The following is a 15376-nucleotide window of genomic DNA, read 5'->3' as shown; positions in this document are numbered from 1 at the left end:
TCAGTTCATTTGTGTACAAACATGATAATTACTTCCTCGTTTACATAAGCACCAACATCGATATATTTATATAAAATATATTTTGTACTAGGGCGGCACGGTGGTGTAGTGGTTAGCGCTGTCGCCTCACAGCAAGAAGGTCCTGCGTTCGAGCCCCGGGGCCGGCGAGGGCCTTTCTGTGTGGAGTTTGCATGTTCTCCGTGCGGGTTTCCTCCGGGTGCTCCGGTTTCCCCCACAGTCCAAAGACATGCAGGTTAGGTTAACTGGTGACTCTAAATTGACCGTAGGTGTGAATGTGAGTGTGAATGGTTGTCTGTGTCTATGTGTCAGCCCTGTGATGACCTGGCGACTTGTCCAGGGTGTACCCCGCCTTTCGCCCGTAGTCAGCTGGGATAGGCTCCAGCTTGCCTGCGACCCTGTAGAAGGATAAAGCGGCTAGAGATAATGAGATGAGATATTTTGTACTAAATATAAGTCCATGTAGTGGCACGGTGGTGTAGTGGTTATCACTGTTGCCTCACACCAAGAAGGTCCTGGGTTCGCGGCCGGCGAGGGCCTTTCTGTGTGGAGTTTGCATGTTCTCCCCATGTCTGCGTGGGTTTCCTCCAGGTGCTTTGGTTTCCCCCAAAGACATGCAGGTTAGGTTAATTGGTGGCTTTATATTGACCATAGGTGTGAGTGTGAATGGTTGTTTGTCCCTATGTCAGCCCTGCGATAACCTGGTGACTTGTCCAGGGTGTACCCTGCCTCTCGCCCATAGTCAGCTGGGATAGGCTCCAGCTTGCCTGCGACCCTGTAGAACAGGATAAGCGGCTACAGACAATGGATGGATGAATGGATAAGTCCATGTAAAACTAATTTTAAATAAAAACTATGTTTTCTTAACTTAATACCACATACCAATTTAAAAAAAATCATCTGGATGTCAATAACTGTGGAACGGTGTCACGTGATCTGATACGCTGAGTAATCAGGAATCAACTCATTTTTTCCCAGTGGAAGTTTGAGTAATTCTTCATGCACAATTTACGTATTGAAAATCTTTTTACTTTTGCAATGGCCAAAAGATCGTTAAGGTGTCAATAATTGTAGCCGCTGCTCTAGTACAAGTAATAATTGAACACAAACTAAGAACTTAGGAAGAACTGACGTGAACCATGAATACAATAACCAGATAGCAAAGCTAATCCATTGCCTTGCAAAGAGCAAGTGATAAAGGAGTCATTATAGTCCTCAGCCTGATCAGCAACAAACTGTACAGTAGGTGCTCATATTTGCCGAGTTAATTTCCAGCATGAGTGTAGGTTCGCTCTGGGAATTGGAGTTTTTAGTTTGCAGTGCCAGGAAACTGAGTTGGGTCAAAACCGGAAGCATCCCACTGTTGCAGTACCACGCTGCATTAATGAGGCATGCAGAAAGGGTTCATAACAATCATTATGTATTTACAATTAGAATTGTTCATGTAAATCACTTGCATAGACTAGTTTTAACTTACCTGCAAGTCCTTCTCGTGGCATAACTTCTCCAACACAAGTGTCTGCTCTTTCCAGTTGTCAGCAGTGCTGTGCAGCTGTTCATTCTCCTCATGCAATGTGGTTAAACATTGCTCAAGTTCCTGCTTGCGCTCAGACAGCATCCTTATCTGAGTAAGATAAATGGACAGAGCACTGGGTCAGATACCATGCCACAGATAACCAAACAACTGCACTTGACCTTTTAAAACAATTTGTTCATCTGAAGCTCCTATAAACCAAACAGCAAATACTGCATAACTACATGGCAAGGACTAAGGTCAGTGAGTGACACTGCCATAGGAATGCACCTATGACCTAATTTCTGAGTCACTCTACAAAACCAGTGTCCACAACGTTTGAGGACACGCATAAGGCATCAAAAATGTGCCAAATTGTGTTTCCAAAGTGTAAAATTATGAATTAAAGCATTCTTGTTAACATGATATATGAGAAAATGCTGTTTTGAAAGATTAAAATACAAATTTAAATAATTTTTCATTAGTCCATGGCCATTTTCACATGTCCGTATTGACCAACATGAGACTAGCATCTAAAACATCACCAAATAAATGTTACATTTTTATCAAACCTTTATTATTTTTAGAATTGCATGTGTTCTTGTTTACATAAGATATTTCTGTTCAAATGAAAAAAAAATTGAAAAAATTTAAAAGATTTGTGCGCGTCCCTCATTTTGACTTACCAACCCATCACACTAACTTGTTTTGTCTATAAGTAATGTACAGTTGCTTTAAATTACATCACAAAGAGGAAGTGCCATCATTTGAGCCATTGGAGCAACAAGCAGCAAAAGCAGGCAAGTTCTGACATTCTTTTTCATTTTTAATTTGCTGCTTTTTTTTTATGTTTGACCAGACCTCTGACACAAAATAGATAGGAAAAAATGTTTTTTATTTTAATTTTTACATTATTAATGCAAAAAAATGTATATAAAATTGAATGCATGTGTATGAAGTCATGAACTTGACCTCATGGAGCTCTGTGGCCATTTTAGGATAAAATGTACCACCCTGTCACATACTTTATTGTGATGGGATGATAAGGGATGTGATGGGGTGGCTCTGCTTCCCATTTTGAATGTAATAAAAATTGAATGAGGTGGCACGGTGGTGTAGTGGTTAGCACTGTCGCCTCACAGCAAGAAGGTCTGGGTTCGAGACCCGTGGCCGGCGAGGGCCTTTCTGTGCGGAGTTTGCATGTTCTCCCCGTGTCCGCGTGGGTTTCCTCCGGGTGCTCTGGTTTCCCCCACAGTCCAAAGAGATGCAGGTTAGGTTAACTGGTGACTCTAAATTGACCGTAGGTGTGAATGTGAGTGTGAATGGTTGTCTGTGTCTATGTGTCAGCCCTGTGATGACCTGGCGACTTGTCCAGGGTGTACCCCGCCTTTCGCCCATAGTCAGCTGGGATAGGCTCCAGCTTGCCTGCGACCCTGTAGAACAGGATAAAGCGGCTAGAGATAATGAGATGAGATGAAAAATTGAATTAATTGGAGCTTATACCTATCAGTGCTGTTGTTAAGTCACTAAACCTCGAGTCTGAGTCCAGTCTTGAGTCCCTAGTGTTCAAGTCTGAGTCAAGTCCAAGTCATTAAAGAAAATTTTGATTCAAGTCTGAATCGAGTCCACTATTAATCCGAGTCGAGTCCAATTCAAGTCTGAGAACAAGACTCCAACCGCACCAAAGGTGGCCATTGCTGCCTTTATGTGAAACCATCTCTGCTACTGTGTTAGACTAATGTTATTGCTTGACTGCCCCATTTTAGTTAATAGGCTACAGATAAAAAGCTTGTTCATTACTCAGCAAGCCCTCCTATCAATAGGGCAAATAACATGAGAGAGGGTCAGAGGGTGTGGGACCAGGAGTAGGATGGTTGTCCTAGTCTGGTCACCAGGTTTGGATCATTTTTAGTCTGGCCTCTACCCTTGGACCAATCCAGCTTGGGTGGCCCTACTGGGAAATTAGTCTCCCGCCGGCATAGCTCTCAGGGAAGTTTTACATCTCTGACATGTCTCTTTTCCAGCTTTTTGATGTCCGTTGGCATGTTTTTCTCTTGTAAATATGCCTGAAGAATATATAATGAAGGTTTGGTAGCCCTTCGGGTGTTCAGCGTGTCTTCAGTTTCAGTTTTTAGTTTATTTATTTTTGAATGAATGAATGAATGAATTTATTTATTTCGAACATGTATAAAAATGTATGTAACTATTTGTACATACAAAAGAAAGAAAATGAAAAAAGTGACAAAAAAAAGAATAAATAAAATAACATAAAGAGCTAATACATTACAATACACCGCACATTGTTCGAAAAAGGAGTGGGAAGAAGTACAATACTTTTTTTAATTTCCCACCCCTTTTTAACTACCCCGAAATCCAAACTACATTAATACACCTATAAAAATATATACCATATATACACTTCATGATTATCCATATAAATTTATAATTACAAAAATATATACTACATACCATATCCATATCCATATATACACATATACATACATATACACACACACACACATATATATATATATATATATATATATATATATATATATATATACACATATACATACACATACATACATACAAACACATACACTTCATAAATATCTATATAAATATATAATTACAAAAAAAATATCTACTACATACTTATCCCAGTAAATATGAAGATATCTATCCCCATAAATAAATATATACCATATACTAAGCTAGTTCTAATATAACAATCAACCCTATTCTATTTATCCCTCATCATCCTCCATTAACATACTTCCTCTGTAATATACTTGTTTAAAAATATTTTTTTGTACCTTTTTTTAAACAGATTTACATTTGCACTTTGTTTTGTTTCTGTCTCCAGTCTGTTCCATAAAGTCACCCCACAGCTCGATACGCACATGCTTTTCATATTTGTTCGAACCTTTGGTTTTTTAAAATTTAGGTCTCCCCTTAGATTATATCCCCCCTCTCTCTCACTAAACATTCCTTGTATATTTTTCGGCAATAGATTATTTCTTGCTTTGTACATTATTTGTGCTGTTCTGAATTTGACCAGATCCATAAATTTCAACGTGTGATTTTATGAATAGTGGGTTTGTGTGATCTCTGTATCCTGTTTTGTTTATTGTCCTTATTGCTCTTTTCTGTATTGTACATATCGGCTGCAGAGTGGTTTTGTAGGTGTTTCCCCAGACTTCGACACAATAAGTCAGATATGGCAAAAATAATGAGTAATATAGAGTATGCAAAGATATATTTTGTTTTCCACAGAATTGCCAAGCACTTTGCCAGTTTTGCTCATACGTATCCTACATGAGGTTTCTAGCAGACTTTAGGATCCAAAATCACACCAAGAAATTTAATTTCCTGTACCATTTCTATCTTAGTATTGTCTATTATCAATTCTACATTACAACCTATTTTATGTCTCCCAAACAACATAATCTTTGTTTTGCTTAGATTTAATGATAATTTATTTTTGTCAAACCATAGTTTTAGTTTATTTATTTCAGTTGTGATTATCTCTAAAGTCTGCTGCAAATTCTCACCGGAACAAAAAATATTGGTGTCATCTGCAAACAAAACAAATTTCATTTCTTGCGAAATTGTACATATGTCATTGATGTATATTATGAATAATTTCGGACCTAATATTGACCCCTGTGGTACCCCGCATTTAATATTCATGAAATCAGATTTATGGTCACCTATCTGCACAAACTGTTGCCTGTTTCTTAAATAGCTTGACAGCCAACTCCACCCAATTCCCCATAACACCACACTTTTCTAGTTTACTTAATAATATACTATGATCAATAGTATCGAATGCTTTTTTTAGGTCCACAAATACTCCAATTGCTATTTTTTTATTGTCTATACATTTTGTGATTTCCTCTATTAGTTCCATTAGTGCCATCGATGTTGATCTGTCCGTTCTGAATCCATATTGACTGTCTGTAAGGAGGTTGTGTTTTTCAATGAATTTGTCCAATCTATCTGAAAAAAGTTTTTCGAGTATTTTGGAAAATTGGGGGAGTAAAGAAACAGGCCTGTAGTTTGTGAAATGGTGTCTATCTCCAGTTTTAAACAATGGTATCACTTTTGCAATTTTCATTTTGTCTGGAAATGTACCTGATTGAAAAGATAAATTGCAGATGTGGGTGAGTGGTTTCACAATTCCCTCAATAACTGTCTTTACTGTTAACATGTCTATATCATTCCAGTCTGCAGAAGTTTTGTTTTTACATTTTCTTACAATTTGGATAATTTCTTCCTCATCAGTTGCAGTTAGAAAAATTGTACTTGGATTTCTGTCCCCCATATCTTCTATGTTCCCACATTGTGCTGTCTCAGGTTCCTTTATTTTTGCCGCTAAATCTGGTCCCACATTTACAAAGAATTGATTAAAACCATTCACCACATCCTCCATATTATTTATGGTCTTATCATTTTCAGTGTAGTACTCCAGGTAATTTGTAGTTTTGGATCCATTTCTCACAATACCATTTAATACAGTCCATATACCTTTAATATTGTTTTTATTTTTCTCCACTAATTTATTATAATAGTCTTTCTTACATATCCTCATAATATTAGTTAATTTATTTTTATATTTTTCCTCTGCCTCTATAGTTCGATGCTTTAAGAATTGTCTGTATAATATATTTTTCTTTTTGCAGGCATTTTGTAGCCCCTTGGTGACCCACGGACTATTTGTATATTTATGTATATTACTGTATTTCTTTATAGGACAATTTTTATTATATAGTTCATTGAATATTATTAAAAATTCCTCATATGCTTTATCAACATCTTTTTCTTTATAAACTACATTCCAGTCCTGTATTATTAAGTCATTTTTTAGTGCAATCATAGTTTCTTCAGTTTTCACTCTTATATATTTATAATTTTTAGTATCTTTTTTCTTGCTATAATTACAGTAATATACATTAAAAATAGGTAGGTGGTCACTGATGTCTGTTAATAGTAGACCGCTCTCTATATTATTTTCCAGGATATTAGTAAATATATTATCTATTAAAGTGGTGCTGTGAGAAGTGATCCTGCTTGGTCTGGTAATAGTTGGGTACAGTCCCATACTGAACATTGAATTAATGAACTCTTCTGTCATTTTGTGTTTCTTATGATTTAAGAGGTCGATGTTAAAATCACCACAGATGTACATGACCTTCTGAGTTGATTTTATAAACATACTTTCCATCCAATCTATAAAAACTTCTATGCTTGATCCAGGACATCTGTATATACAGCTCACCATTATATTTTTCATTTTTTCACAGCATATTTCTATTGTAATACACTCCATCCAATCATCAACAGCTACCGTCATTTTATTATTAATTTTATATTCCAAACTATTATCAACATATATTGCCACTCCCCCTCCTCTTTTGTTCTTTCTATTGATATAATTTAATTCATACCCGTTCAGCTCAAAATCTACTCCCATCTCATCGTTGATCCAAGTTTCTGATATGGCTATTATATTGAATGGAGTATTGAACTGACTGAGATATTCCTTCATTTTATGGAAATTGGCATACATACTTCTGATATTGAAATGAATAATTGATATCTTATTTCCGTCTCTGATCTTTGCATTGTATTGATATTCAGTGTAATACCGGCAGCTGATATTGATGTTGCTGAAAAGATTATTTTCCGGATCAATATTATTTTCCATATCTTGTATTTTGTGCTCAGTATAAAGGAAAGTGTCCAGTTCTTGTGTCCAGTGTCCAGTCCTTGTGTCATGATTGTAAATTGCTTTATTTGGCTACCTCAGAATTTGTCTAGTTCCCCAATATCTCGGATGACCAAGATCTTGGCCTCTTCTGGAGATCCCTTCAGCTTGATGAAAATCTTGCAGTTTTGTGTCCAAGTGTTTTGGATTTTCCCCTGTTTCCTTAGTAGTCTCGCCTTTTTTGCAATGTCTGCATTTTTTTTTTGTTAAGTGCTCATTTAAAAAAACATCTGAGCCTTTCAGTTTCTTCCCTTGTTTTAACAATTGCATCTTATGCTTTCTGTTGGCAAATCTCATTATTACAGCTGGTTTGCCTGTGTTGCTTCTCCGTGGGAGAGGGTGACATGCTTCAATGTTATTGCTTTTTACCTCAATCCCCTTGGAGTGCAGGAATGCTAACACCTGTTTCTCCACAGAGTTAGCATCCTCCTCGTTCAGTTCCTCTCCATCTCTTCTCGCCACTGCTCCAGCATATGAGCGGGGTTGAATTTGCAGTCCGGTCACAATGATGTCATTCATCCGGGTGTACTGCTCCAGCTCCTCCACTCGGTTCTCGAGAATGGCGATCCTCTTTGCCTTCTCTGAATTCTGCAGCCTCAGAGCTTTGACCTCTTCTACCAGGTCCAGGATGGTCTTCTGCTGCATCCTGACAGCAGAGATTTCTTCCCCCAGAAAGTCGAGGGATTTTTTAATATCATCTATCTCCTCGACCGTAGGAGCTTTCTTCGGGGGCATTGCGTTTGTTGTTATTACGCGGCCCGTTCCCGCGCTACCTCTCGGCCTGCTCCCGCGCAGCTTCGCTCCTGCGCAACCTCTCGGTCCGCTCTCGCGCAGCTTCGCTCCCGCGCAACCTCTCAGCCCGCTCTCGCGCAGCTTCGCTCCCACGCAACCTCTCGGTCCGCTCTCGCGCAGCTTCGCTCCCGCGCAACCTCTCATGCTTAATTATAGCATAGCTAATTCTAGCAGTAGCACTGGATTAGCCTTGTCTTCTCTCCTTCCTGGCAGACACAGAAATTATTCTGTGCATGTGCAACAGAAAAGTTTTATCACTGGATATTCACATGAGCTCTGATGTGTGACGTCGTGTTGTCTTGATGATATGCAATATTGTAATAATATTGCACACTCATTTTCCATTGGGGTGAGTGGCATAATACATGTAGGATAAGCGATATGATAACAATATTGCATGCTATCAATAAACCCACTAAAAGGGAATAGGATATTTGTTTTTATTCCATGGAAAAAGTGGCCCATGTGTATAATAATTACTGTAAATAATATTGGCTGGGTTTGAGTGATCTATCAGATATATTCCATTCAGCTAGCATGATATTGAACGAGTTGAAGATGAATTCAATATCATGCTAGGTGAATGGAATATATCTGATAGACCACAAAAAGAAGCCAGCCAATATATATATATATATATATATATATATATATATATATATATATATATATATATATATACGCACACACTCTCTTCATATCAGCATTCTCGAAGGCCAACACAAGCTTACCTGTGACTTGGTGCTGTTAGTACAGCAGTCCAATTACCTTCTAGCCAGTGTAGCATTCAGCAGTAGTGTTAGTGAAGGCCAACGCAAGCTTACCCATGACTCGGTGCTCTTAGCGTGGCAGTCCAGTTACCATGTAGCATTCAGCAGTAGCATTAGCAAAGGCCAATGCAAGCTTACCCATGACTCGGTGTGTCAGGATTTGGGACTTTTCTCACGTTGCTGTACCTCTCTTCCACCACTAGATGGACTCATTTAGCCCTTTTGTGTTTATTTTGCTATTGCTTACACCTGTGTCTTGTTAGCATGAAGGTATATATTGTGTGCCTAGCCTGGGGCTCTTTGCTGAGTTCTACAGTCTGCTGTGCTCCTGAGAATGTAAGCCTTGAGTTTGTGGCCTTTTGTCTGCTCTCAGTTTTTTTTGGTGACTCTTCTGTCATTTTTTGGATCTTCTGTGTTTTTGCCTTGGACTTATTTTTGCCCTGATTTTTGCTTTTTGGACTGTTTTATGTGCTGCCTGTTTGGATGACCTTTTGTCCACTTTCTGTTACTGAGACCTTGTATGGAACCTGTTTGGTGCAAAACTTGCATCATTTGAAATTTGCTAGATCTAAAGTAAAGTTCTGCAGCTACTTTCTTGTGATTGTGTTTTCTCTGCACTTGGGGATAGTTCATCCATTGTGGTTGCTCAGGGGATCTTACATTGTCTCTCAATCCAGCAACCTGGGATCAAATCCCTGTCTTCCTGACAGAAGAACTCAGCTGTCATGGACCCAGCAGAGAGCCCTCCTGAGCTCTTGAGCACAGTTGCTCATCTTGTATCTGTTGTAAACAGCCAGGAGGAAGCTATGCGGTGTTACAAGCATGTTTTGAGTGCTCAGCGGGTGGGGATGAATCAACATGGGGCTATGTTAAGGGAAATTCTCCAGCAAATTCAAGCCCTGACTACAACTAATCAAGCCCCTGTTCCTCTCCAACCTCAAGCCCTACCTGGGGGTGCATCAGAGCCTTGTCTACCTAACCCAGAGTCAGTGGAGACCCAGAGGAGCGCTGTGGGTTTCTGACACCGTGCCATTTGACATTCTCTCTACAATCCAACACCATCCCCACTGAGTCTTCTTGAGTTGTCTATGTCATCACCCTTCTGACTGGCAGTGCTCTGGCCTGGGCAACAGCTTTGTATGACCGGCAAGATTCCATCTGTTCTTCCTTTGACCACTTCTCTGAGGGGATGTGGAAGGTCTTCAATCCATCAGCCAGTGGCCAGGATGCTGCTAACCAGCTGTGCCAGCTGCGCCAGGGGAGTCAGTGGGCTGCAGACTACACCATTCACTTCTGGACCCTCACAGCTGAGAGTCGCTGGGGACAAGAGGCCCTTCTGGCCACCATGGACTATCTGACTGGATTAAAGATGAGTTAGTTTCTTGGGAATAGATACAGGGTTTGGAGACTTTGATAGTCTGGGTCATTCATCTGAACAATCATCTTCAGGAGAGGTCCCTAGCTAAGGGCTTCAAAAGGACCAGTCCTCAGGTTCCCCTAGGTCCAGCTGCCTTTGCAGTGGAGAATGGCCCTGACCCAATGCAAGTGGGGGGCACATGGCTTTCCCAGACTGTGATGGGGTGACCTCCTCTCCTGATCTACCTGTTGTTGGTCTCTTCCTTACAATTTCCATTCCCTGGGGTGGTCAGGAGCACTCTCTTAGACCTTTTGTAGATTCAGGGTCAGCAGGTTATTTTATGGACTTTTCTCTTGCTGAGCGTCTGTCAGTTCCTACCACTAGCCTGGATTCTCCCCTTTCTGTAACAGCCTTGGTCGTCCCCTGGGTGATGATTGTGTTCATTGGAGAACTGTTGCATTGAGAGTTCTGATTGATAACCATTGTGAAGAGATGTCCTTCCACCTCATCCAGTCCCCATAGTATCTAGTGGTGTTTGGAGTTCCTTTGTTAAAGCTTCATAACCCACACCTAGACTAGTCTACATATTCTGTAATCGAGTGGGGTCCTGCCTGTCACACTTCCTGCCTCTTGCGCAACCTGTCCAGTGCTCTGAACCCTTGCCATCTCCTGAGTTATCCTGAGTTCCCCCTCAGTACCATGACTTTCAGGAAGCGCTCAGCAAGAAGAGAGCTATGGCCCTCACACCCCATAGGCCTTACAACTGTGCCATTGACCTGCTGCCAGGTACCTCTCCTCCCAGAGGCCACATTTTTTTGTCTGCCCCTGAGTGACAGGCTATGGACAGTTACATCAAGGAGGCTCTAGCATCAGGTTTCATCCATCCCTCATCTTCACCTGCTGGGGCTGGCTTCTTCGTAGGGAAGAAAGATGGAGGTCTTCGGCCTTGCATGGACTATCGAGGTCTTAACAAGATCACTATCCAGAACTGATACCTGCTACCCCTGATGTGTCTAGTGTCAGCTAATCCAGCCTCCTGGAGTACCCACCTTCCATGGGAAGAATATGCCCACAACACACTCAGGTACAGCTCTACTGGTATGGCTCCATTTGAATGTCTGTTCAGTTATAAGCCTCCTTTGTTTCCTGAGCAGGAGGAGAATTCTAGTGTCCCTTCAGCCCTGAGTTTTCTGCAGAGGTGTAAGCAGACGTGGAGAAGGGCCCAACAAGCTTTGCTTAGAGCCTCCAAGAGATACCAGGTCCAGGCGAACTGATGGCGCAGACCTGCTCCATCTTTCCATCCTGGGCAGAGGGTTTGGCTGTCTGCAAAGGACCTTCCCCTGAGAATGGAGAACCAGAAGCTGGTGCCTCACTTTGTGGGTCCATTCAAAGTGGAGAGGCGGGTCAATCCAGTCTCCTATGGTCTACAGCTGCCCCAGTCCATGAGGGTCAACCCCACATTCCATGTCTCCCAGTTGCAGCCAGTTATTGCCTCACCGCTGGCCCCCACCCCAAACGCCTCCTCCCCCTCAAGCCATCAACAGACAGACAGCTTTCACCGTCCACAGGCTCCTGGATTCTTGCTGGGTCTGGGATGGGATTCAATACCTGGTAGATTGGGAGGGGTATGGACCGGAGGAACAGACTTGGATTCCGGCCTGGGACATTTTGGACCGTGACCTTATAAAGGGATTTCATTGGGCACACCCGGATTGCCCTGGGAACATCAGGAGACCCTCCGGGGGGGTCCTGTCAGGATTTGGGACTCTTCTCACATTGCTGTACCTCTCTTCCACTACTAGATGGACTCATTTTGCCCTTTTGTGTTTATTTTGCTATTGCTCACACCTATGTCTTGTTAGCATGGAGGTATATGTTGTGTGCCTAGCCTGGTGTACTTTGCTGAGTTCTACAGTCTGCTGTGCTCTTGAGAATGTAAGCCTTGAGTTTGTGACCTTTTACCTGCTTTCATTTCTTTTTTTAGTGACCCTTCTGTGCCATTTTTTTTGGACCTTCTGTGTTTTTGCCTTGGACCTGTTTTTGCATTTTGGACTGTTTTATGTGCTGCCTGTTTGGATGACCTTTTGTCCACTTTCTGTTACTGAGACTTGTATGGAACCTGTTTGATGCAAAACTTGCATAATTTGGAATCTGCCAGATCTAAAGTTCTGCAGCTACTTTCTTGTGATTGTGTCTCTCGGCACTTGGAGACAGTTCGTCCATTGTGGTGGCTCAGGGGATCTTACACCATCTCTCAATCTGGTGACCTGGGTTCAAATCCCCATCTTCCGGACACAGTGCTATTAGCGTGGCAGTCCAGTTACCTTCTCGCAGGTGTAGCATTCAGCAGTAGCATTAGCAAAGGCCAACGCAAGCTGACCTGTGACTTGGTGCTGTTAGCATGGCAGTCCAGTTGCCTTCTAGCAGGTGTAGCATTCAGCAGTAGTGTTAGTGAATGCCAATGTGAGCTTATCTGCGACGCGGTGCTGTTAGCACGGCAGTCCAGTTACCTTCTAACTGGTGTAGTGTTAGTGAAGGCCAATGCTAGCGCAGTCAAGCCGAATAATATTATTATTATTATTCTTTTCCAGGGCGGCACGGTGGTGTAGTGGTTAGCGCTGTCGTCTCACAGCAAGAAGGTCCTGGGTTCGAGCCCCGGGGCCGGCGAGGGCCTTTCTGTGTGGAGTTTGCATGTTCTCCCCGTGTCCGCGTGGGTTTCCTCCGGGTGCTCCGGTTTCCCCCACAGTCCAAAGACATGCAGGTTAGGTTAACTGGTGACTCTAAATTGACCGTAGGTGTGAATGTGAGTGTGAATGGTTGTCTGTGTCTATGTGTCAGCCCTGTGATGACCTGGCGACTTGTCCAGGGTGTACCCCGCCTTTCGCCCGTAGTCAGCTGGGATAGGCTCCAGCTTGCCTGCGACCCTGTAGAAGGATAAAGCGGCTAGAGATAATGTGATGTGTGTGATTTATTATTTTCCCTGTCTAATTTACATGGTTACTTTTAAAATCAGCATCGACAGCTACACACAATGTAGCAATCTGGCAGCCAAAATTCTCTCAATCTTCTGCTTTATCGAAGCTAACCTCGTGGCCATGTTTGTTTACGAACTGTCAGACACTCACTAGCATGGAAGTGTTACATCTCTGATGTGTCTCTTTTCCAGTTTTTTGATGTCCTTTGGTATGTTTTTCTCTTGTAAATATGCGTGAAGAATATATAAAGTTTTGGTAGCCTTTTGGGTGTTCAGCAGGTCTTTAGTTTCAGTTTTCAGTTTATTTATTTAGTGCTTAAACCTAGCACTGGATTAGCCTTGTCTTCTCTCTTTCCCAGCTGAGAAAGAAATAATTCTGTGCGTACACAGCAGAAAGGTTTTGTTATTGGATCTTTGCCTGAGCGCCAATGTGTGACGTCGTGTTACACAATTGTTGTGCAAAATTGTTATATAATATTGCACACTCATTCTCCACTGGGGAGAGTGGCATAATACATGGAGGATAAGCGATTTGATGACAATATTGCATGCCATCAATAAACCCACTAGAAGGGAACAGAATCCATGTTTTTATTCCAGGGAAAAAGTGGCCCATATATATAATATATTATATAGTATATAAATGAGGAACTATTTAATATTTTTCTGACATGTTTCTTCTGAAGTCCAGATCCACTTGTATACTCAGCTCCATGCCTGCCATTGCACGTGACCCTGCTAGGTATGATGTTCAAAATGACCAATTAAAGGAGTGTAAACATCAGCCACTGTACATGCTTCCAAAGGCTCAATGTTCAACTTGACTAGCAAGCAAATGCTGAGAAGTTCCAAGCGTGTAAGGAAGGTCGAGTGAGCGCTCATCACTGCGCCGTGCTTGCAAGACCACATTTGTACACGTGGAGCAGAAATGTATTTTGCTTTTACTTTAATTTTCTTTAATGTTTTATTTTGAAGCTTTTTTTATCAACAAATGTAAAATTATAAACAAGTGCAGCAGAAATGTGCCCTGCTCATTTCCTAACCCCAAATCAGCCATAAAATGGGTGATTTGTCTTCCTGTTACCCCTCCTCTGGGGGGGAGGAGCACTAGCCTAGCCTGACAGTAAACAATACTGGACAATGTGCAATATAATGTGCAATACCTCTTCTGTTGCCCCCCCCCCCCATATCTTATTCTTATTATTTTTTATACTTGTATATGCAACTACCTAATTTAATTTAATTTAATTTATCTAGAAGTTTTTTTCTCTATTTCTATTCTCTGTTTATCCTATAATGATGCTACTGGAATTTTAATTTCCCTGAGGGAACCCACGCAAAGGGATCAATAAAGTTCAATCTAATCTAATCTAAAAGAGTAGCGGAAATGACATAAGTTCTGCGCATGTGTTGTTCAAATCAGGTTTCCTGTCCAAATCGAGTAGTGACACGCCCTCACGAGGTTTGTTTTCTACTTGTGGATACTGTTCTGCGCACATTTGTATCACGTACATGTGCTTGCATGGCTTTTGAGACTAATTTAACCAGACAGAAGCTTGTTGATGGCTACCAAAGCATCTGGTCAAGCCGAAACTTGCTAAGGTACATTCATTCGAATATTATGTATACTTTATATAAACTTCTGACCCTGTATGGACACCAGGAAGAATAGCCTTGTTTATAACAAGTGCTAATGGTGATTCCGAATAAAAATGAAATTAAATGTATGTATAATTTTTATCCTGTGTTAAATTCAGAAAACCTCCCAAAAAATTCTTTTCTTTTCAATTAAAGTTGTCATACAATCAATAATTCTATCACAGAAAAAGAACTGTTCAAAGAAATCAGTGAAAGCCCAATATTGCCATGACATTCATAACATTGATGACATTCATGTTGTTGTATGTAAACACTGTAAAAAAAAATCCCGTTGTTTTTACGGAAAAAAACTGGCAGCTGGAGTCACCAGAAAAAATCCGTAAAATATACAGCAAAACGGTAATTGCTTTTACAGCACAGCATGTACATTTTACAGTTTAAAGTAGCAAATATAACAGAAGTCCAGTGTTTTATATGCTGGATTTAACTGTAAAATGTACAAGCTGTACCGTAAAAGCAATTACCGTTTTGCTGTATATTTTACGGATTTTTTCTGGTGACTCCAGCTGCCAGTTTTTTTCCG

At 41.0% G+C, this 15376-nt stretch overlaps 1 protein-coding gene across 1 annotated transcript in view; it reads right to left on the bottom strand.

Annotated features, from left to right (window-relative positions):
• The window catches only part of bicdl1 (BICD family like cargo adaptor 1), a 295751-nt gene that overhangs the window by 73039 nt on the left and 207336 nt on the right, over positions 1-15376 (bottom strand). Inside the window, exons 4-5 of the mRNA XM_060930787.1 lie at positions 9800-9811; positions 1496-1642 (exon numbers count right to left, since the gene is read on the bottom strand). Of these exons, the coding sequence (XP_060786770.1) occupies positions 1496-1642; positions 9800-9811 (159 nt within the window). The remainder of the gene's footprint in view (positions 1-1495; positions 1643-9799; positions 9812-15376) is intronic.

The sequence above is a fragment of the Neoarius graeffei genome, chromosome 10 (genome assembly GCF_027579695.1).
Source record: "Neoarius graeffei isolate fNeoGra1 chromosome 10, fNeoGra1.pri, whole genome shotgun sequence".
Taxonomy (NCBI): domain Eukaryota; kingdom Metazoa; phylum Chordata; class Actinopteri; order Siluriformes; family Ariidae; genus Neoarius; species Neoarius graeffei.
Note: the sequence above shows the minus strand (reverse complement) of the source record. Positions and strands in the feature narration are given on the sequence as shown.